Source organism: Mrakia frigida, assembly GCF_051309035.1.
Source record: "Mrakia frigida strain ATCC 22029 unplaced genomic scaffold BDY24scaffold_11, whole genome shotgun sequence".
NCBI lineage: Eukaryota > Fungi > Basidiomycota > Tremellomycetes > Cystofilobasidiales > Mrakiaceae > Mrakia > Mrakia frigida.
In genome coordinates, this window is record NW_027481270.1 from 216974 (window position 1) to 233986 (window position 17013).

Below are 17013 nucleotides of genomic sequence, written 5' to 3' on the forward strand. Positions count from 1 at the left end.
TTGGTGGGAACAGAAAGCAGGAAAAGACTCGTACTATATACGAAGCACATCTTCAGGCGATCTTTTGCCTGACTCTGAAAGCAAAGTATCAAAAAGAACGACAAGAAAACAACGACTCCTGCCGGAGCTGGAACCTCGTTGAGCTCGAAGCTCGATCCGTCGTCTCCTCCCTCCCAACTCTCACTTTCCCCAAATCCATCCATCCCATCCATCGCCCCTGCCACATCTACAACCGAACATGGCACCACCCAAACGATCCACCTCAGCTTCCTCCTCCTCCAAGAAGAACAAGAAATCCTCCTCCCTCCAACAGGTGAGTGAGCCTCGAAGCTCGACCTTCCCTCGTTTTGCCACCTTCCCGCTAACCTCTCTTGTCCTCCTTCCCTCTTCCGTGATCTGCAGTCCACGCTCTCCTTCTCCAAAGGCAAAGTTGCCTCCTCCCAACCCTCCTCCTCCTCCAAGAAATCAAGATCCAAATCCTCGTCCTCCTCCTCCTTCAAGGCACCCGTCGTCGTTTCCTCGGATGACGACGAGGAGGAGGAGGCGAAGGAGAAAGAGCAGCAGCCCGAGTTCGAAGACGATCTGGATGTTATCCTTCAGGATGAGGAAGAGGAGGAGCAGATCGAGGTGAAGGAGTTGGATCCGAGAGGGAAGGAGTGGTCTGCGTGAGTTGGATGGAAACAGAGACGAGGGAGGGAGGAACGAGGGCTGACCTTCTTTGTTTCCTTTCTCTCCTCGCTTGCGTGTTGGTTTTCTGGTGGTATAGTGGATACGTTGAGGCCAAGAGGATGATGGGGAAGGTTGATCCTAGTGAGTAAAGAGAGAGCCGGTCACGCTGCTGCTTTCGTCTCCAGATGGAGGGAGAGGTCTCAGAAGATGGATGCGAGAGCTCGTTGCTCTCGAGCCCTTCTAGTCTACCTCGACTGACGAGCTTCACTTCTTTCTGCTGTACTCCAGTCCACGCTGAGAATCACACCAAGGTCGACACTATTCTCAGAATCTTTGATCTCGACTTCCGTGAGTCCTTCGCCCTTTCTCGTCGCCTCGCCTCCCTCCGACCCTCCCTCGCCGCTACCTCCTTCCACCCATCCACCTTCACAACCAACGACTCCCCAACATCAACGTTTTTATCTCGTCGACATCCCTACCGCGAACTTAGCTGCTCCTGCTTCCCATTAAGTCGCGTTCCCAACTGACTCACCATCTCTCCCTCCCTGCTCCTTTCTCTCCCAGGATTCGGTCCCTGCACCTCCCTCTCTCGAATCGACCGATGGAACCGAGCCGATCGACTCGGTCTCGAACCTCCTTCCTACGTGAGTTCTTTCGCTCCTCTCCTCCGACGAAGACGAGCGATCTCCCTTCTCGACTCTTCGACTCTCCGACGCGTCCGTTCGATCCGAAGCTGAACCTTCCGTCTTCGCCTCTTCTTTCCAGGTCAAGGACATTCTTCTCACGAGACAAGGGAAGGAGGACACCAAGATCAAGGAGAGCGTTTTCTACGGAGCTGTTTAGATCGTTCTCTCTCTCTCTCTCTCGTCTCTCTTTCTCCCTCTTGCTTACCGTTCGACGCTCGACGCTTTTCCCTTTCTTTTTTGCTTTGACCCCCTTCCCTTCTAACGACTTTCTATTTTTACTGTACCACCTACTTCTCCCACCCCTTTTTGTTGAAACCACCTAGCTACTTCTCGTTTTCTCGTCCCACCAGCCGTTCCCTCGATTCGTCCCGACCTTCTCTTCTCCCTTCTTCGTGCTCAGCTTCCTCGCAGCTCCACCTCTAGCACTAGCTCCCAATACCAATCGTCTCACCCACACACACCCTGTCACCTTCCTCTCTTTTTACATACAGGCGCAAGAAGAAACCCAGAAAAGAAAACACGAGGCGGCCTCGCCCTTTCTCTTACCGCAGGGCCGTCATCGAGCGAACTCGTTCGACCTGAAGCTCTCTCTTCTGAAGCTTCCCCAACACTCACACCCACCCCAACTCCTTTTTGCTTTTCGATCTATACCCCCAGGTTGGTTTTGGATGGCTACAATCCAAGATCGAACGTATTCAGCGTGAGTCTCTGTTCCTTTTCAAGGAGAACAACGGAGAGAGCGAGAGCGTCGAGCTCGCACCTCCTTCCTCCCTTCCTCCCTTCGTCCCCTGACTCCTCCCTCCCTCTTTCTGATCGTGTGCGTGTGCGTATTGTGTTCGAGAGAGCAGTGAATACTCAGGTCTTCTCTCCAACATCTATGTTTCTGCCGTTGTAGCTGGTGAGGGATCCCTTCAACCCAACCCAACCTCGTTTCCTCCTTGTCGAACCCGAAGCTCACCACCTCGTTCGAGTTTGGTTTGGTTGTTGGCAGCCCTCTGTTCGCTGGGGTTCGAATCCTTTCGTCGGATCCGACGTCGGAGAGGAGATCCTAGGAAGGCGAACGAACCGAGGGACGATGCGAGTAAGGAGAGTTGGGAGTTTGGATATTTGTATCAGGCGAGGTGTTGGTCGAGGTGAGTTTCAGGGGAGGGGAGGGGGGACGAGCGAAGAGGAAGAGGAGGGAGAGAGCTTTGCTTTCCAGAAATCTTCCGTGGGCCAAAGGAGAAGAGGAAGATCTTCCCTTATCTGAGCTGACTCTTCGCTTTTATCTAATCTTCTAATCTCGTTTGGTTTCCAACCCCTCCCTCCGCTCGGCCATCGACTCGCCCTCCTCCCTCGCTCTCCTCCAGAACTCCCTCCCCACCTCTCTCCCCCTACCCGTTCGCCTGGTTCTGGGCTGCCATCTGGTTCCCCGAACCCGACATGCCGCTCAGATGCGGGGTAGACGCGACGGTTCATGTTCGGTACTTGAGAGCTTGCTGTCAGTCGCTCTCTCGTCCTCTCCTCCGTTTCCTTTCATTCGACCTTGACGCTCGTCTCGTTCCTTGTCTTCTTTCGCAGTCTTCTACGTCGGCTTCCTAACGCTTACGGTCCTCCCCGTTCTGATGCCTCTGCACATCTCTTACTCTCCTTCGACCATCTCCAACACGAGCATGGTCAAGGCGAGTTTGAGTTCGTTGATCCTGACGGACAAGGGGAGGAAGTACCTCTGGGTTCATCTCGTTATTTTGATTTGGATCTTGGGGAGTTGGGTCGTCGCGTTGGTTTGGTTGAGCTGGGGGTCGATCAGGTGTGAGTAACATCGTCTTCGTTGTGTGAGGAAGCGAGGGCTGAAACCTCGTCGCGTCGCGTTTTCATTCGAATCGGAATCGGAACAGATCGTCGAAGCACCCTCCACCACACTCTCGACCAAGCGATGAAAGCAGCGTCCATCGAACCTCCCTCTCGAACTCCAGCTTCCACCGTCCCTTCTTCCTCCTCCAACCCCTCCACCTCCCCTCCTTCCCCTTCCCCCTCCCCCTCCCCCTCTCCCTTCCCACCCAGCCACCCTCCCCGAACGCTCACCTCCCTCTCCATCCAAACCCGCTACACGCCCGATCAAAAACCCATCACCAACGAAGGTCCTCGAGGCTGGCGGCAACGATCCGTCATCGTCACCAACATCCCGCCTTCGATGCGAACCGAGGAAACCCTCCGCGCCTACTTCGAGGACGGCTGCAACCGGTACGGCATCTTGGGCGATAAGAAACACAGTGGGAAAGAGATCCTTGGCGTTGGAGCTGGATTTCTGGGTGGCGGCGCGGAGGGAGCGGGAGTGGGAGCGGGAGCGTGCATCCAAGGGGAGGAGGAGGAGGACGGCGAGGAACCGTTCATTACGGAGGTTGTGGTTATTCGGAGGATGTTGGAGTTGGAAAAGTTGAGAGAACGGAGGATGGACGTGCTCAAGAGACTGGAGTTGGCCCATGTGGTGCTGGTGACAAAGGTGATGGAAGCGGTGAGGAGGGAGAAGGATCGACGCGTTTGGAGAGAGACGGGGAAGAACCCTGGTCGAGGAGCGTTCGGGGTTCTGACCGGGTGGAGGAGGAGGAAGGAGGTGAAGGAGGAGGAGAAGGGAGAGCAGGGAGAGAGGTACGAGTTGGAGTTGGGTGGGGATTTGGAGAAGGGGAAGAAGGGGAGACAACCGAGGGCGAGTTGTTCGAAGGAGGAGGGGGAGAGTCAGGTTGGAGAGGCGAGAGAGGAGCCTGGGAGGGATCTGGATGTGAGCGGGATGAGCAAGAGGGAGAGGAGGGAGTTGTTCTTCAAGGTGTTGGGGAGGTTTTTGGATGAGACGGGGGAGGAGGAGGATGAGAGGACGATTTGGGAGGTGAGTTGACGCGTCGTTTTTTTGGTCTTGTCGTCCACTGCAGTTCGAGAAATCGTCGCTGATCTTTCTTCTCTGTGGTTTCATCTTCGTTTATAGATGCTGCACACGCTTCCTCGAGCTCTTCTCGATCCCTACCAGCCTCTCACTCATCTCACTTCTCGTACGTTCAAGCTTCAGTCTTCCCACGCGTCAGTTCTCGCTCCCGTCCTCTCGCTGACCTTCCCTGTCTCTCTTCTTCTTTCTTCAAACAGTCTTCCGAAACCAAAACGCCCCTCTGATCGACTACCTCTCCGCCAAGCTCAACCTCCTCACCTCCCTCATCGAAGAACAAACCTCCCGACCCGTCTCGAGCTTCACCCCTTCCTCCACCGCCTTCGTCACCTTCCGGAACCCCAAGATCGCACGACTCGTCAAGAAGAGGATGGAGAGTCATCCGAGGAAGAGGCTCGCTTGTGATGTGGCGTGAGTCGTCTTCGAACATGATGAACAACTCTCGAGAGGAGATGGACTAAACAGCTGATCGGCGTCTCGTTCGTTTCGTTTCGTTCTCTTTTCAGTGCTGCACCGGACTTTAGAGATCTCGACTGGGTTAGATTGATGAGGAACACGTATAGAACGGAGTTCGTTAGAGGTTGGGTGGTTGCGGTGGGAGTTTGGGCTTTCACGGTTATCTGGATCGTGAGTTCTTTCCCGTTCTTCATTCGTTTCTCGTCTTCGCCGACGACGCGACTGACTCTTCGTTCTTCGTCAGATCCCCATCTCGTTCTTCGTTACTCTCACTTCGGTGCGTCTCTTCCTCCTTCAACGCATAGCTTCGAAGTCGACCGCGGACTGACCTCGACCCCGTCTTCTCTCGTCCTCCCCTTCAGATCGCAAACATCGCGGCGATCTTCCCTCCCATTAGAGGTTACCTCGAGAGGAATCCCAAGACGGCAGCGACTCTCACATCGCTGGTCCCGACGCTTCTCGTTTCGATCCTCACGCTCCTTATTCCTCTCCTCTTGCTTATCATCTCGAAGGTTCGTTCCGAGTCTCCTCCTCTCGTCTCGTCTCTTTTCTCTTCTCGTCGAACGTCAAACTGACTCTTCCTTCCATCTTTCGTCTCGCAGCAAGCGGAAACCATCACAACCAAGTCGGAACTTCACAACGTTATCGGAAGTAGATTCTACAGGTGAGAGCTCGTCGTTCTCTGAACCTCCTTTTCTTGGTCGACTTCTCCTTCAGACCGAGATCTGGACTGACCTCGATTCAACCTGCCATTGCTTCGTCTTCACAGGTTCCTCCAATGCAACGTCGTCATCTTCTTCTGTATCGGAGTCACCTCCCTCCAATCCTTCATCCTTCAGTTCCAAAACGCCTTCCTCACCTCGGAACTGCTCGAGGTCATCGCCTCTAGTTTCCCTCAAGCTGCGCCGTTCTATGCTGGTTGGGCGCGTCCCCAAATTCTCTCTCTCACGCAGCTCCACTGGGAACTGGAACGCTGACCTCAAACGCCTCCCTACTCTTCTCGGTTTCGCAGCTTATTCTTCAGACGAGTTTGACGTCCTTCTTCGAGAACTTCATGCTCGGACTGCCGTTGCTCTTTTACCTGGGCATTCGGGCCTCCAAGGTACCGAGACAGAGGGATCAGGGGATGGAGCCGAGGTTCTGGTGAGTCCTCTCTCGAAGAAGAGGAGAAGAACGACGCGACGTTGGCTGAACTTTTTCGTTTCTCTCTTTGCATCGTTCCCTTCAGGAACTACTTCTACTGGCTTCCGGTACACATCGTGACCTTGTTCGTCCCGTCCTTTCCAGCAAGTCCGCGTTGAGCTGAACGAACGAAGGTGCTGACCTCTGTCCCTCTTCCTTCGTTCGCTCTGCGTCCAGAGGAATCGTCGTCCTCTTCGCCAGTGCGTCTTCCTCCAATCTCGCTGTTCCTTTGGAATCCGGCTCCCGAGACTGATGCATATCTCTCCGTCTCGCAGTTTTGAACCCTCTCGTCCTCCCGTTCGGGTTGATCTACTTCGCCGTCGCCTATCGTTCGTCCCCTCCTTTCATCGTTTCCTCTTTGATGCCTCCACGCTGACGCTTTTCTTCATTCTTCCCATGTTTTCAGCCGTATTCAAGAACCAACTGTACGTCTGCAGACCGATTTCGGCTCGGAAGGTAGACTGAAGTCGTCGACTGACGCCTTCACCTCCCGTTCCCGTTCTCTTCTTCGTTCTCCCTCTTCTTTTCTTTCCACAGGCTACACGTCTACCAGCATCAGTACGAGACCAACGGAACTCGACCTACGATCCGATTCTTGAGGTATACTCTCGATGGACACGCTCGTGAGTTTTCAGCACTTTGCTCGCGTCGCTGTTTCGATCTGACGCCTTCGACGTCTCCTTCTCCTTCCACCAGTCGCCCAAATCGTCTTCCTCGCCATGATGGTCATCTTGAAGCAATGGGTGCTCACCGGTCTCACGGTCGTTCTCATCATCGTCACTCTCTTGACCAAGGTCCTGTGAGTTCTTGAGCAAAGGAACGCCCTGTCTTCAAGAAACCTGACGCGTCTTTCTCTCTCCAGCCTCACTCGAGCCGTCAAAGCTCGATTCGCCGCTCTCGCTCTCGAGGAATCCGAGGGGCTCTACGCCATTTCTCGAGGTCGAGCTCCAGCTATCCGACGATCCCCGTCACAAGGAGCCATCGACATCCAAGACGACCCTTCGCCAGACCTCCAGGAGGGAACCTCGTCGGATGGCCACGGAGGAGGAGGCCTCGAGATCACCGAACCGCCTACCGCCGCTTCAGGCTCAGCCTCGATGGGAAGGTTTGCTACGTGGAGGATGCGAGCAGGAGAAGGTTTCCACCCTCGATTCAGCTACTCGACCGTTCCTCGTCGTCGAGACTCGGTCAGCCTTCTCCCTCTTCGTCGGAAAGCGGTCCCCTTCAACGCCGAGACTTCCTCCGTCTCCTCGCAATCTCCATTCTTGTCGGTCCCATCGAGGCTCATCGCTCCTCTTCTCGCAAGGTTCGACAATCGATGGCAACAGAGCGTCACCGACCTTCACGAACCGGAGGAGGTTTCGTCGGCGCCACGGCGGGAGGAAGCCAACTTCCCACCGCCGCTTGAGGACGTTCATTCTCAACCGGGGGATCACACTCAGCACATCATATCGAAGGAGGATCCTCTCGTACAGAGTCGGAAGTCGCCAGTTGCCTGGGACGATACTCCTCACGACGGAAGAAGATACGGATTTCAGCCGTGAGTCTCCTCGTATCTCGTATCTCGTCGACGACTGCTGACGCTTTGGCTCTTTTGGTACCAGCACCTACGTCGATCCTCTACCTCTCGCCCTCTGGCTTCCGAGGCATCCTCTCCGAACTCTCGATCTGGAGGATACCATCGAACGCGAGTTCGACTTGACGCGTCTCGTCTGCTGCCTTTCCCTCGAGCTGACCTTGCGATCTTCTTCTTATCTCAGTCTCCCGGTCTCTCGAAACCTCCTTGGGTGGCTCCGGTCGTATTGGAGCTTGGGGTCCTGCCGATCTGGCGGAGGACGATGGCGTTCTCGTCGTCGAGGAGCCAGAGGACTACTACACCGCTGGCGACGCTCAACAGCAGGATACGGAACTCGACATGCTTGGAGGGCTTCGAGACAGTCCAGGAATCATCATCACCGATAGTCCTGAGAGCGAGCATCCTCCTCGTTCACCTCGTGGATCGCCAACTTCCCCGAAGCGTTCACCCTCCAAGTCCTCTTCGACGTCTCTCAAGAAACAACCTCGTCTCAACGGAACGGAGGTGAGTAGCTGTTCCTTCTTCGTTTCTACGATATCACGAACTAATCCTGATCTTCCTTTCCGAACCTGCAGAGAATCAACCTCGCTGCCCTCATGGCCGACCCCGAAAGCGGATCCGACGACGACGACTTCGAGGAAGAAGAGGAGCTTCAGGACGAGCTTCGACCTGGAGCGTCTCCTCCCGGAGACCGAACCTCTACCGCCCTCGGACGATCCAAAACTACCATCCTCGCTCGACCCAGACCCAAAGGTGCTCGTCCTCCTCGTCGACACATCTCCATCACTGAAACCTCCGCCTCTGGAGGTCGTCGCGTCGCTTCGATCTTCAGCTCTCCCTCGTTCCGACATCCGTCCAACTCGCTGGCTTCTCCTTCGAACGCTGGGGAGGGTACTGATGGAGGCGTGGTAGGAAGGAATAGGTCGAATAGTCAGGTTTCGGTGAAGGACGCTTTGCTTGAGGAGATTTTGGCCGAGGAGCGGGAGGCGAGAAAGCAGGAGAGGAAGGAGGAGCAGGAGTTGACGGAGAAGGAAGGGTCGCGGCTCAAGAGGTTCGTATTCTTCCTCTCTGTTTCTCTTCGAGTCCAAGAGGAGTCCTCACCGCTGACTGTTCTTTCTCTCTTGTCTTGTTGTTCATCGCTCTAGGGGTGGCTCGACCGTGCTGAAGGCGTTGGGTGTAATGAACTAGCTTTCTTGTTGTTTTTCTCTCCATGTCTCTCTCGTAAAATACCTACATACATTGTGATGTCTTGACGAACGATCTCTTTCTCTCTTTCTATCTTTCTCTCTATAATCTTCTACGTACTTGCTTCTCTTCTCGACCGCTGCATCTGCTGTTCCATCGTCCCTTTTTCTTCTCTATCTACGATGTTGATACGAACCGAACCGCTAGACAACTTGCTATCCCTCTCATATAGACTGTCGAGGAAGGTATAGACACAAGGACATTCCGATGGTCTCGAGCTTCGATGGGACAGCAGACCTCTGCGACGCGTCGCATCCCCGGCGGTCTCCCGTATTGAATCCCTCGTGATTTCCGTCCTCGTCTTCTCGCAGAGTATCAATACTTAAGAGAAGTATCATGCTAGAACAGAAGGAAGTAACCGACGAACGAGATAAGGACACAAAATCGAACCAAAGCAAAAAGGCAAGCAAACACGTCTTCCCTCCGCTCACTCCTCCCCGTCATCAGCGAGCTCGTCGACCATCTCTCCATCCTCATCTCCAACGAAGACTCCCGAATCATCGACTCCCCCATCAGTCTTCGATCCACTCCCTCCGGCATCCTCCATCTCCTCGTCTCCCGCTCCCGCTCCCGCTCCCTCGTCCTCGTCCGAAAGCTCGCTCAACGAACTATCTCCATCCCCTCCTCTGATCCCACCAACAACAGGGACCTCATCTCCGTCCTCCTCGATCCCATCAATCTGCTCCTCCTCCTCCTCGAGTTCGTCCTCCTCTTCCTCGTCGGAGACCATCTTCCCTTTCCCTTTTCCCTTCGCCGTCGCCTTGCCCTTCCCTTTCGCAGCCGTCTTCGCCTTCGTTTTGAGCTTAGGCTTGGACTTCGCAGCAGGAGTAGCTTTGGCCTTCTTCGAGGAGGTAGAGGTTCTGGGTTTCGGCTTGGGTTTCGAGGTGGATTTGGCTTTGGTCTTGGAGGTCGAAGCGACGACGGAGGGAGCGGGAGACGACGCGACCTTCCTCTTCTTTCCTCCTCCTCGAGCGGCGGCGGCGACGGGTTTGGCTTTGGATTTGGAAATGGAGGCAGCGGCGGGTGTTTTGGCTTTCGAGGACGACTTGGTGGCGACCGGTTTGGCGGCGGCTCGTTTCCTCTTCGCAGGAACCTTCGTGGTCGTTTCCTTCTCCTCCTCCTCCTCCTCTTCTTCGGCTGCTTGATCCTCGTCGTCGTCCTCGATCAGCTCGTCGAATTTCTCGACGTCCTCTCGACCGTCGGTTGATCGTCGTTCGTCCTCGTCGTGATCGATCTCGTCCTCCTCCTCTTCCTCTTCGAAGGACATCTCGTCCTCGTCGGAATCTTCGTTCGAGAGATAACCGTTGGCAGCAGCGGATTTGGAGTAGCTGGCGATCTTGGGAAGGTTGCTGTTGGATCGTTCGTTGACGTCGATGTTGCAGAGGATGCCGAAGTGGTTGGCGAGACTGATGGGAGACGAAAGGACGGAAAGAGGAAAAGAGAGTCAGCTTTTGAGTCGAGCGGACAGAGGGGGGATGAAGGACGAACCTCCTGTGGAAATCCGTCTTCTTCACCGGTTCGGCTCGCTTCCCTTTGACAGCGTTGGCTTTATGCTCCTTCCCTTGGGAGGCGAAAAGAGGAAGAGGAGGAAGTCAGCGTCGGAATGAGAGTCGTCGAGGAAAGAGACGCGACTGACTCAGGAGCTTCAACTTCGAGTCTTCCTCCCTGAGCATCTCCCAGAGAAAGACAATCCACTTCAGCTGTCAAAATCAACACAATTAAAAGACTCGAGTCAGTCCAAACTCGAAACATTTCAAGTTGAAGACGCGTAGACTCACCCTCTCTCTCTCGTACGGTCCATCGACCCTCTTCTCCTCCTTCACAACCAGACCCCTTCCCTTTCCCTTCTTTTCGACCACCGGAGTAAAGCTTTCCCTCCCCTTCCCCTTCTTTTCGACAGCTTTTCCCTTCCCCTTGGCATCAACCTTCTTCTTTCCCTTCGTCTTCGAAGACGCGTCGTCCCCGAATCCGTCTTCCTCGACGTAATCCTCCTCGTCCTGTTCCTCCTCCTCCTCCTTGATGTCGACGTCGTAGTGTTGTTTTCCGAGAGACCTTCGAGGTCTTGAAGCAGCGAGAGAGGTAGAGGTGGACGGAGCGTCGGAGGTTGGAGGAGGAGGGTCGACATCGACTTGAGTTTCGGAGGGAGCTTCGACGGTTTTCGAGGTCGAAGCAGGAGCGACAGGAGCTACATCGGCGTCCATAAGAGCGATGACAGGAGCGGTGGATTCTCGTTGAGGTTGAGGAGTTGCCTGCGAGGAAGGGAGAGAACGGCGAGAAGTCAGACGAGGGAGGAGACAAGAAGAACTCTTTGCGAACCTTAACAGCCCTGACTTCCTCCTCTTCCTCCTCGGGAGAGTTCTCGAAACCCTCCTCGAAGAACTCCTGGAACTCGAGAGCTTCCCACATGCTGGAGAGCTGCAAAGAAAAAAGTGAGGTGTCAGCCAGGCGCTCCGACGCGGCTCGAGCGAGGAAGAGACCTACCGGACTTCGACCGAGCTTAGCGAGGATCTGGTCGATGACGAAGGAAAACCAAAGTCAGCTAGAGCATTACGAGTCGGGAACCAATTCGAACGTACCTTGAAGTGTCGAGTGCTGACCAGAGTTCCCTCGGCTGCGAAAGAACGCAGAAAAGCGGTTCAGTCAACGCCGTTCCAACTCGCTTTACGCGTGGACGATGCTCACCGATGGCGAAGTCGATGTGACGTGAGTTGCCGTTGACGAGAGCTTCGAGGAGAACAAAGAAAAGAGTCAGCCAGATCGGTAGATGAATCGAAGGGAGACTCACCATGTTCGAAGAAGATCCTTGAGCAGACGTGATTGATACCGAAAAGATCCGTGACGAAAGCAGAGACGGGGAGACTCTTCTCTGGGAACTTCTTCCTCTCCTCGGGCTTGTCCATGTTGGCGGTGTAGTAGGCTCGATATCGTCGTCGTCTTGGTCGTTCTTGATTTTGATCCTCTCTGAAGTTTCGGCAAGCAGAGCGACTCGTAGTAAGCTCAAGCTGCGACTTGAAAGACGAGGAAGCACTTTGAAAAGAAGAGGGGAGGTGAAACGACTCACCCAAGCTTAGCAGTCAAGGTTCTCTGCTGGATCGATCCGCCGACGTCGACCTTCTCTCCTCCTCCAGCGTCCGAAGAAGCGACCCTCCCAGCGGTAGCAGCAACAGGCGACGGTCCGGGTCCAGCCTCTTCCATCTCGACATCTCCTCTTCCTCCTCCTCCAGCGTTCGAAGTCGAGTCGACGTCCATAACTGTTGCTTCTGCCTGACCCTCGTCGTCGTCGCTCTCGTCGAGATCAGCGTCGACATCCTCATCGGCGAAGTCGCGTCCGTAACGAGTAGATCGAAGACGGTAGGGGTCGGCTCGACCTTCGTAGTCGTATGCGATTCGGGTCCTGCGAAGGTAGATCAAAAGAGAGGAGAGAGGAGTCAGCTAATTCGGAGGAGAGACGCGTCGGAGGACGAACGAAGACGAGAAACTCACTTCGTTCTGAACTTGTCCGAGGGACCACCAGCCTTGAGAGAATCCTGCTTCAGGGCCTTGACGTCGAGAATGAACTTGGATCGAATCTTCTTGGAGAGGACGCTCTTTAGTTCCGAGACTGCTGCCTTCGCCGTCTCCCCCTCGTCTTCGCTGTCGGCGTCCTCATTCCGACGAGATCTGAACTTCTTGTAGACTTGGTAAAGGTAGGTTCCTTTGCCTGAAAAAGTGAAAAAAACGAAGGTCAGGATCGAAGACGAACCGGATGCAAAGACGAAAGAAAGTGGAAACGAACAGGGATTGTCAAGAGCTCGAGCGGCCGAACCGAGCATGAGCTCAGGCATGTTCAGGTCATCAGCGTCGGCGACGAAATCGAGGACCTTGGTGGAGACCTGTAATGGAGGGCAGTACGAAGAGTCAGCGGGGCGTTTTCCAACAGAAGACGAGGCGAGGGAGGAGCCGGTAGACTTCGACCGCTGGACGCACTGGATCCGAGAAGCTGTTGGCCAGCACTCCTTGAACGTCACGTTCGGTAAGAGGAAGGAGTTCGAGAGATTCAAGCTCGGCTCGAGTTGTATCCATTTCCTCGCTCTGGAGGAAGATGGTGGTGATGACGACTGGAGGGAAGAAGAGGAGGAAAGGCGATGAGAGGATGCAGATGGAAGGAGGATCGAGAAACGAGCGACTCACTCTCTCGAACGATAGGATCTTCGGTCGGGAAGGCTCGGAAGAGTTCTCGGATGCTACGGGGAGGAAGAGGAGAGAAGTTCAGCCTCGAGGCTTTGTCGAAGGAGAGGAGGAAAGGCGCTCACGTCTCTCCCTTCGTCGAGATGGATCTCGTGCTTCTGAACGTCTTGATGAGCTCTCGGACTCCCTCTCCCAACCCGAATCGAAGATGTCCCTGTTTGGATCGAAAGGAAGGTCAGAACAGCGTCGGATGACAAAACGAAAAGGACGACGACACGACAGAAACTCACCTCCAAGTCGAGAGCCTTCAAGCTGTCGAATGCTGCTTTCCTGGTCTCGATCTCCATGAGGATCTCTCCGACGACGTTCTTCGAGACGAACAGGTCGTCGTCCAGTTCGATGATGTCCTTGACGGCGTTGCAGATGGCGATGGAGCGTTGTCCAGGGACTGCGTCGACGTCGGATCCCGTCGACTCAAAGACCTTTCGGAAGACAAAGTCTCTGAAGCCTGCTCGGATAGAACAACATAAATTAGACAAAGGGTCAACTCTTGAACCCAAGACGACGCCGAGGAGGCCAGGGAAACGGGGAGGGAACGACGCGACTGACCTTCGTCGAACGCCAAACCGTTACGTTTCGCAAGAGGAAGGATTCGATGATCAAGAGCGAGGGCTGCAGGGAAGGAATTGAGAATATAATCCTTGGGAGCGAAGGGGATGAATCCGTACTGACGGCGCCGAAAAGAGGTTGGGAGGAGAGGAAGGTCAGCTCTCGTCGCGTTGTTAAAAGCATAAGCAAACTCACGTCCTTGAACATGCTCTCGATGAACTCCCAAGTGACCTCCTTCTCTCGAGCACTCTTGCGACCTTGCTTCTCTGTTGTTCCAACAAATTGAGGAGTCAGTTCGAGATCGAGAAGGAGAGCGAGGACGAGAAGGGAGGCAGACGAACGTCGAATCCAGGCGAGGAACTTGCTCCCGTCGTCTTCGTTCTTGCCAGGGTCCATCTCCTTGTAGAGAGTAGCCGAGAGCTAGTGCTCGAATTTCCAAGACGTGAGGGCGTGGAGTCAGGATCAGGTCGTGAAGGAGGAGGAGGACGAGACCGAGGCGCACCTTCAGGAAATGAGCAAAGACGTTGAACGAGAGTCTCGGAGCTTGAGCCCATCTTCCTGGACATGCTGGAACTCGACCTCTAGTGTAGGCATGGATGACCATTTCTGAGGAGGAGGAGAACGGACGAAGGGAGGGAAGGAAGGAAGGGAGGTGAGCTCGTCGTGAGCGACGTGCCGACGGGAGGAGCTCGGGGAAGGAGGTGGACGAACGAGTGAGGTATCGAGAGATGTGAGCACCACTGCTGTGAAGGATCTAAGTTCGGGGAAGAAAGAAATGAGGTTCAGTGTTTTGAAAGAAGGAAGAGAAAAGCGACCATCTCGAGCGAGAGCCTCAATCACATCCCCTTGTTTTGTTCCTTCAGCCAATTCCCTCCCTGCTCCCTTCCACATTCCTCCAAGCTCTCCTATCGATACAGGTTCTGCTGACTCCTTCCGTCCTACTCCAAGTTGTCCCTCCTTCGTCCCCAATTATTTTTCCCATCCTCGCTCCACCTCACCTCCCCTCCCTCCCTCCCTCTCCCCTTCAACTCGCTTGAAACTCACACTGATGACATCCTCCGTCAAACAAGCACTCCTGCAGAACGCAGCCCAGTAAGCATGCGTAGGTCCATGATTAACGAGGAAGAACTGCAGCGCGACGAAACAGAAACGGTCAGCTCTCTTCCATCTCCTCCTCTCCCTCGCCACCTCCCTCTCCCTTTCTCGTTTCGACGACAACTCACCTGAGATCGGGTGTAAGGATCCTTGGAGACTCGGTTCAACCTCTTGCTGACTTTGGAGAGGGAATCGGGGTTGGCGAGATACGAGAAGATGAGACGGAGAGTTTCGTCTGGAAGAAGAAGAAGAAAAGAAGGGAGGGAGGGAGGGAGGAGGGAGGTGAGCTTCGTTGGGATTCGTTTTCGTTTCCCTTCTCTCAGTCTCGGGAGGAAGTCTTTAAGGGCCTAAGAACGGATTGGTGAGAAGAGGCTTACCTGCTAACTGCTCCATTCTTCGTTCGTTTCCTTCTGGTTTTGAAAGATCCGAAAGGGAAGGGGAGGGAAGAAGGGAGATGGTGGTTTGGAGGAAGGGAGAGGGGCGAGCGGAGTTTGATGAGGAAGGGCGAAGAGAAAAAAAGAGTCCGAGTGAGATTTGGATTTTGACGCGCAGATGGATAGGTCATTTTTTTACAACGAGGATTTTGATCTCTTTCGAAAGGGGACGGGTTAGTTCTGCAGCAACGAAGGGAGGGTGTGAGAGAGAGAGAGAGAGAGACATCGAACGGTTCTGTGCTCCGAAAACGACAGATATCTTTCTTGAAAGAGCGATCTTGAGAGTGTTCCGACAGATCTCATAACATCGTTCGAGCGACCTGAAGAGTGCGAGGCCAAGCAAGCAAGGATATCAGTTTCGCGTCGCGTCGAATCAAGACGCGTCGAAGAGGAACTCACGATAGAAACGACGACGCCACCTCTCCCTTCCTTTCAGTCTACCAAGTCCCTTCCCTCTCTCCATACCAACAATTACCTGTATAGGAGAAGAAGAGCGACCCGTCAGCACGCAGACTCGTGGTGACTTGGACGGAACGAGTGAGCGAGAGGAAACGAAACGAAAACTGACCTCAAGCTGCCCAAGTCCACCACCCTTCCTCGTCCTTGATCCAGCCCTCCTGACCCAGACATCTGGTGTAATGGATCGATTCGGAACGGTTCCCGGTTCGGGAAATACTGAGATCGACGTGGAGGAGGGAGGGCTTGATTTGGGAGAGGAAGGAGACGTGGAAGAGTCTGGTTGGCTCGACCGGATCAGTTCGACATGCTTTAGGATCCTGGAACGAATCGAGTGATCGTCAAAGGGCTGGAATGGCCTTCGTTTCGATTCGCCACCGTTCCAGGCTGATCCTTCGAGTACGTCCACGAGCAAACCGGGAAGCGATCTCGAGAGGAGCTCAATTTCCTGATCCATCCTCTCCTCCTGGCCTCCTCCTCTCCTGGTCCAACGAGGAGCCCTTGAGTGGGATTGAAGAGTTGGATCCGCAACTCGGGTCAACGAGCGACGAGGTGGTAGAAGAGAAGAGGGAGGACGAGTTCTTGAGAGGGTGAGAGGGAGGAGCGAGAGGGGAGAGGGAAGGAGGTTCGTCCAGTCGTTCTTCAAGAGGGATGGGGAGGTGGCGACCGAAAGCGAAGTGGAGAATGAGGTTGTAGACTTCGATGGGGATGGGACGACCGTGTTTCTGGACGGAGGAGGAAGGAGGAGGGAGGAGGGGTAGGGGGGGGCTGAAAGAGGAGGCTGAGGGAGGGAGAGGGAGAGGGAAGAAGGAGGGAGATCGTTGTCGCTAGCCATTTCTGAAGAACGAGTTTTGCTGAGAAGTAGAGAAGAAGAGGGTGGGCTGGTATCGATGTAAAAGATTTGGAAAGTTTTGGATGCTCGTGGTTGTGAGCGAACGAGCAAAAAGGCAAGGCTCGCTTTCGAGACTTCAGGATTCAGAGCTCAACGCTTCTCTTCTGTAACTTCCATTCTCTCCCTTCTCCCTTCAGCATCCACGACGACCGTTTCAAGAGGAGAGGGAGCATGTCGACTGCAGACGAGAGTCAGATCGGTAAGTCGGTCTTTTCGTTCCTCTGGGTGCCGTAGAGGAGAGGAGAAGAGGGGAAGGGAGCGAAGGGAGAGGTCGAGCTCGTCTCCTTCCACTTCCCATCCGCCTCCGTCTTTGGATGAGCGGAGGCAACTGGGAACGAGAGCTCGTCGAGTTCGAAGGAAGCAGGGCCACGATGGAGGTCACCCTCACCAGCATTCATCCATCTAGATCGCAGAACGATAGAGCTTACCCTTGCTTGACCTCTTCGTTTTCCCGTCTCTCGCAGATCATCCATTGGAAGAGGAATCCTATCAGCATGGTGAGCTCGAGATTTCCCTTCCCTTTCTTTCTTCTCTCGAGCTTATGCGGCTACAGGGGGTGCATTCGAGGGCCTTCGACAGTCCTACATCTCGCATGAGGCCATGGGGGGCTGGGAGGAGAGAGAGGGAGTCCG

The 17013-nt window shown here is 54.6% G+C and overlaps 4 protein-coding genes across 4 annotated transcripts; 2 read left to right on the forward strand and 2 right to left on the reverse strand.

Moving 5' to 3' along the window:
- Nucleotides 1-168: 168 nt before the first annotated feature.
- Nucleotides 169-1936, forward strand: BDY24DRAFT_385347 (DNA polymerase delta, subunit 4-domain-containing protein). Its single transcript, XM_076639949.1, has 6 exons — nt 169-313; nt 403-665; nt 767-810; nt 958-1017; nt 1234-1313; nt 1435-1936. The coding sequence occupies exons 1-6, from the start codon at nt 239-241 to the stop codon at nt 1510-1512; spliced, it is 600 nt and encodes a 199-aa protein (XP_076497648.1). The 5' UTR covers nt 169-238; the 3' UTR covers nt 1513-1936.
- On the forward strand, nt 1887-9043 carry BDY24DRAFT_25259 (uncharacterized protein). Its single transcript, XM_076636790.1, has 25 exons — nt 1887-2055; nt 2204-2253; nt 2347-2488; nt 2705-2835; nt 2916-3146; nt 3233-4218; nt 4315-4378; nt 4470-4680; nt 4776-4896; nt 4970-5002; nt 5088-5237; nt 5328-5389; nt 5495-5648; nt 5738-5868; nt 5954-5992; nt 6085-6107; nt 6183-6236; nt 6314-6332; nt 6445-6530; nt 6604-6706; nt 6770-7447; nt 7512-7594; nt 7668-7987; nt 8059-8534; nt 8629-9043. The coding sequence occupies exons 1-25, from the start codon at nt 2024-2026 to the stop codon at nt 8669-8671; spliced, it is 4422 nt and encodes a 1473-aa protein (XP_076497649.1). The 5' UTR covers nt 1887-2023; the 3' UTR covers nt 8672-9043.
- A 1-nt stretch (nt 9044) lies between these two features.
- On the reverse strand, nt 9045-12983 carry BDY24DRAFT_25246 (uncharacterized protein). The gene is made up of 14 exons (XM_076636787.1): nt 12899-12983; nt 12695-12825; nt 12504-12600; nt 12212-12428; nt 11790-12122; nt 11514-11689; nt 11411-11452; nt 11305-11339; nt 11210-11236; nt 11045-11143; nt 10507-10977; nt 10365-10428; nt 10217-10289; nt 9045-10134 (listed from the first exon to the last, which is right to left on the reverse strand). The coding sequence occupies exons 2-14, from the start codon at nt 12788-12790 to the stop codon at nt 9156-9158; spliced, it is 2709 nt and encodes a 902-aa protein (XP_076497650.1). The 5' UTR covers nt 12791-12825; nt 12899-12983; the 3' UTR covers nt 9045-9155.
- On the reverse strand, nt 12984-15250 carry BDY24DRAFT_25245 (F-box protein). The gene is made up of 10 exons (XM_076636786.1): nt 14977-15250; nt 14728-14834; nt 14549-14632; nt 14216-14258; nt 14007-14110; nt 13846-13924; nt 13700-13770; nt 13505-13622; nt 13186-13403; nt 12984-13109 (listed from the first exon to the last, which is right to left on the reverse strand). Exons 1-10 carry the CDS (start codon nt 14990-14992, stop codon nt 13017-13019), a joined length of 933 nt encoding a protein of 310 aa, XP_076497651.1. The 5' UTR covers nt 14993-15250; the 3' UTR covers nt 12984-13016.
- Nucleotides 15251-17013: the final 1763 nt, after the last annotated feature.

Coding starts and splice junctions, on each gene's coding strand:
- BDY24DRAFT_25259 (XM_076636790.1), top strand. CDS start 2,024: ATGGCTACAATCCAAGATCGAACGTATTCAGC. Junction 5,238..5,327: donor TCTTGCTTATCATCTCGAAG/GTTCGTTCCGAG, acceptor TTCGTCTCGCAG/CAAGCGGAAACCATCACAAC. Junction 6,531..6,603: donor TACTCTCGATGGACACGCTC/GTGAGTTTTCAG, acceptor TCCTTCCACCAG/TCGCCCAAATCGTCTTCCTC.
- BDY24DRAFT_25245 (XM_076636786.1), bottom strand. Junction 13,771..13,845: donor GTTCCTCGCCTGGATTCGAC/GTTCGTCTGCCT, acceptor TTGGAACAACAG/AGAAGCAAGGTCGCAAGAGT. Junction 13,404..13,504: donor CGGTTTGGCGTTCGACGAAG/GTCAGTCGCGTC, acceptor CTATCCGAGCAG/GCTTCAGAGACTTTGTCTTC.
- BDY24DRAFT_25246 (XM_076636787.1), bottom strand. CDS start 12,790: ATGGATACAACTCGAGCCGAGCTTGAATCTCTCGAACTCCTTCCTCTT. Junction 10,290..10,364: donor CTCGAAGTTGAAGCTCCTGA/GTCAGTCGCGTC, acceptor TCGCCTCCCAAG/GGAAGGAGCATAAAGCCAAC. Junction 10,135..10,216: donor AAGACGGATTTCCACAGGAG/GTTCGTCCTTCA, acceptor GTCTCCCATCAG/TCTCGCCAACCACTTCGGCA.
- BDY24DRAFT_385347 (XM_076639949.1), top strand. CDS start 239: ATGGCACCACCCAAACGATCCACCTCAGCTTCCTCCTCCTCCAAGAAG. Junction 314..402: donor AATCCTCCTCCCTCCAACAG/GTGAGTGAGCCT, acceptor CGTGATCTGCAG/TCCACGCTCTCCTTCTCCAA. Junction 1,018..1,233: donor AATCTTTGATCTCGACTTCC/GTGAGTCCTTCG, acceptor TTTCTCTCCCAG/GATTCGGTCCCTGCACCTCC.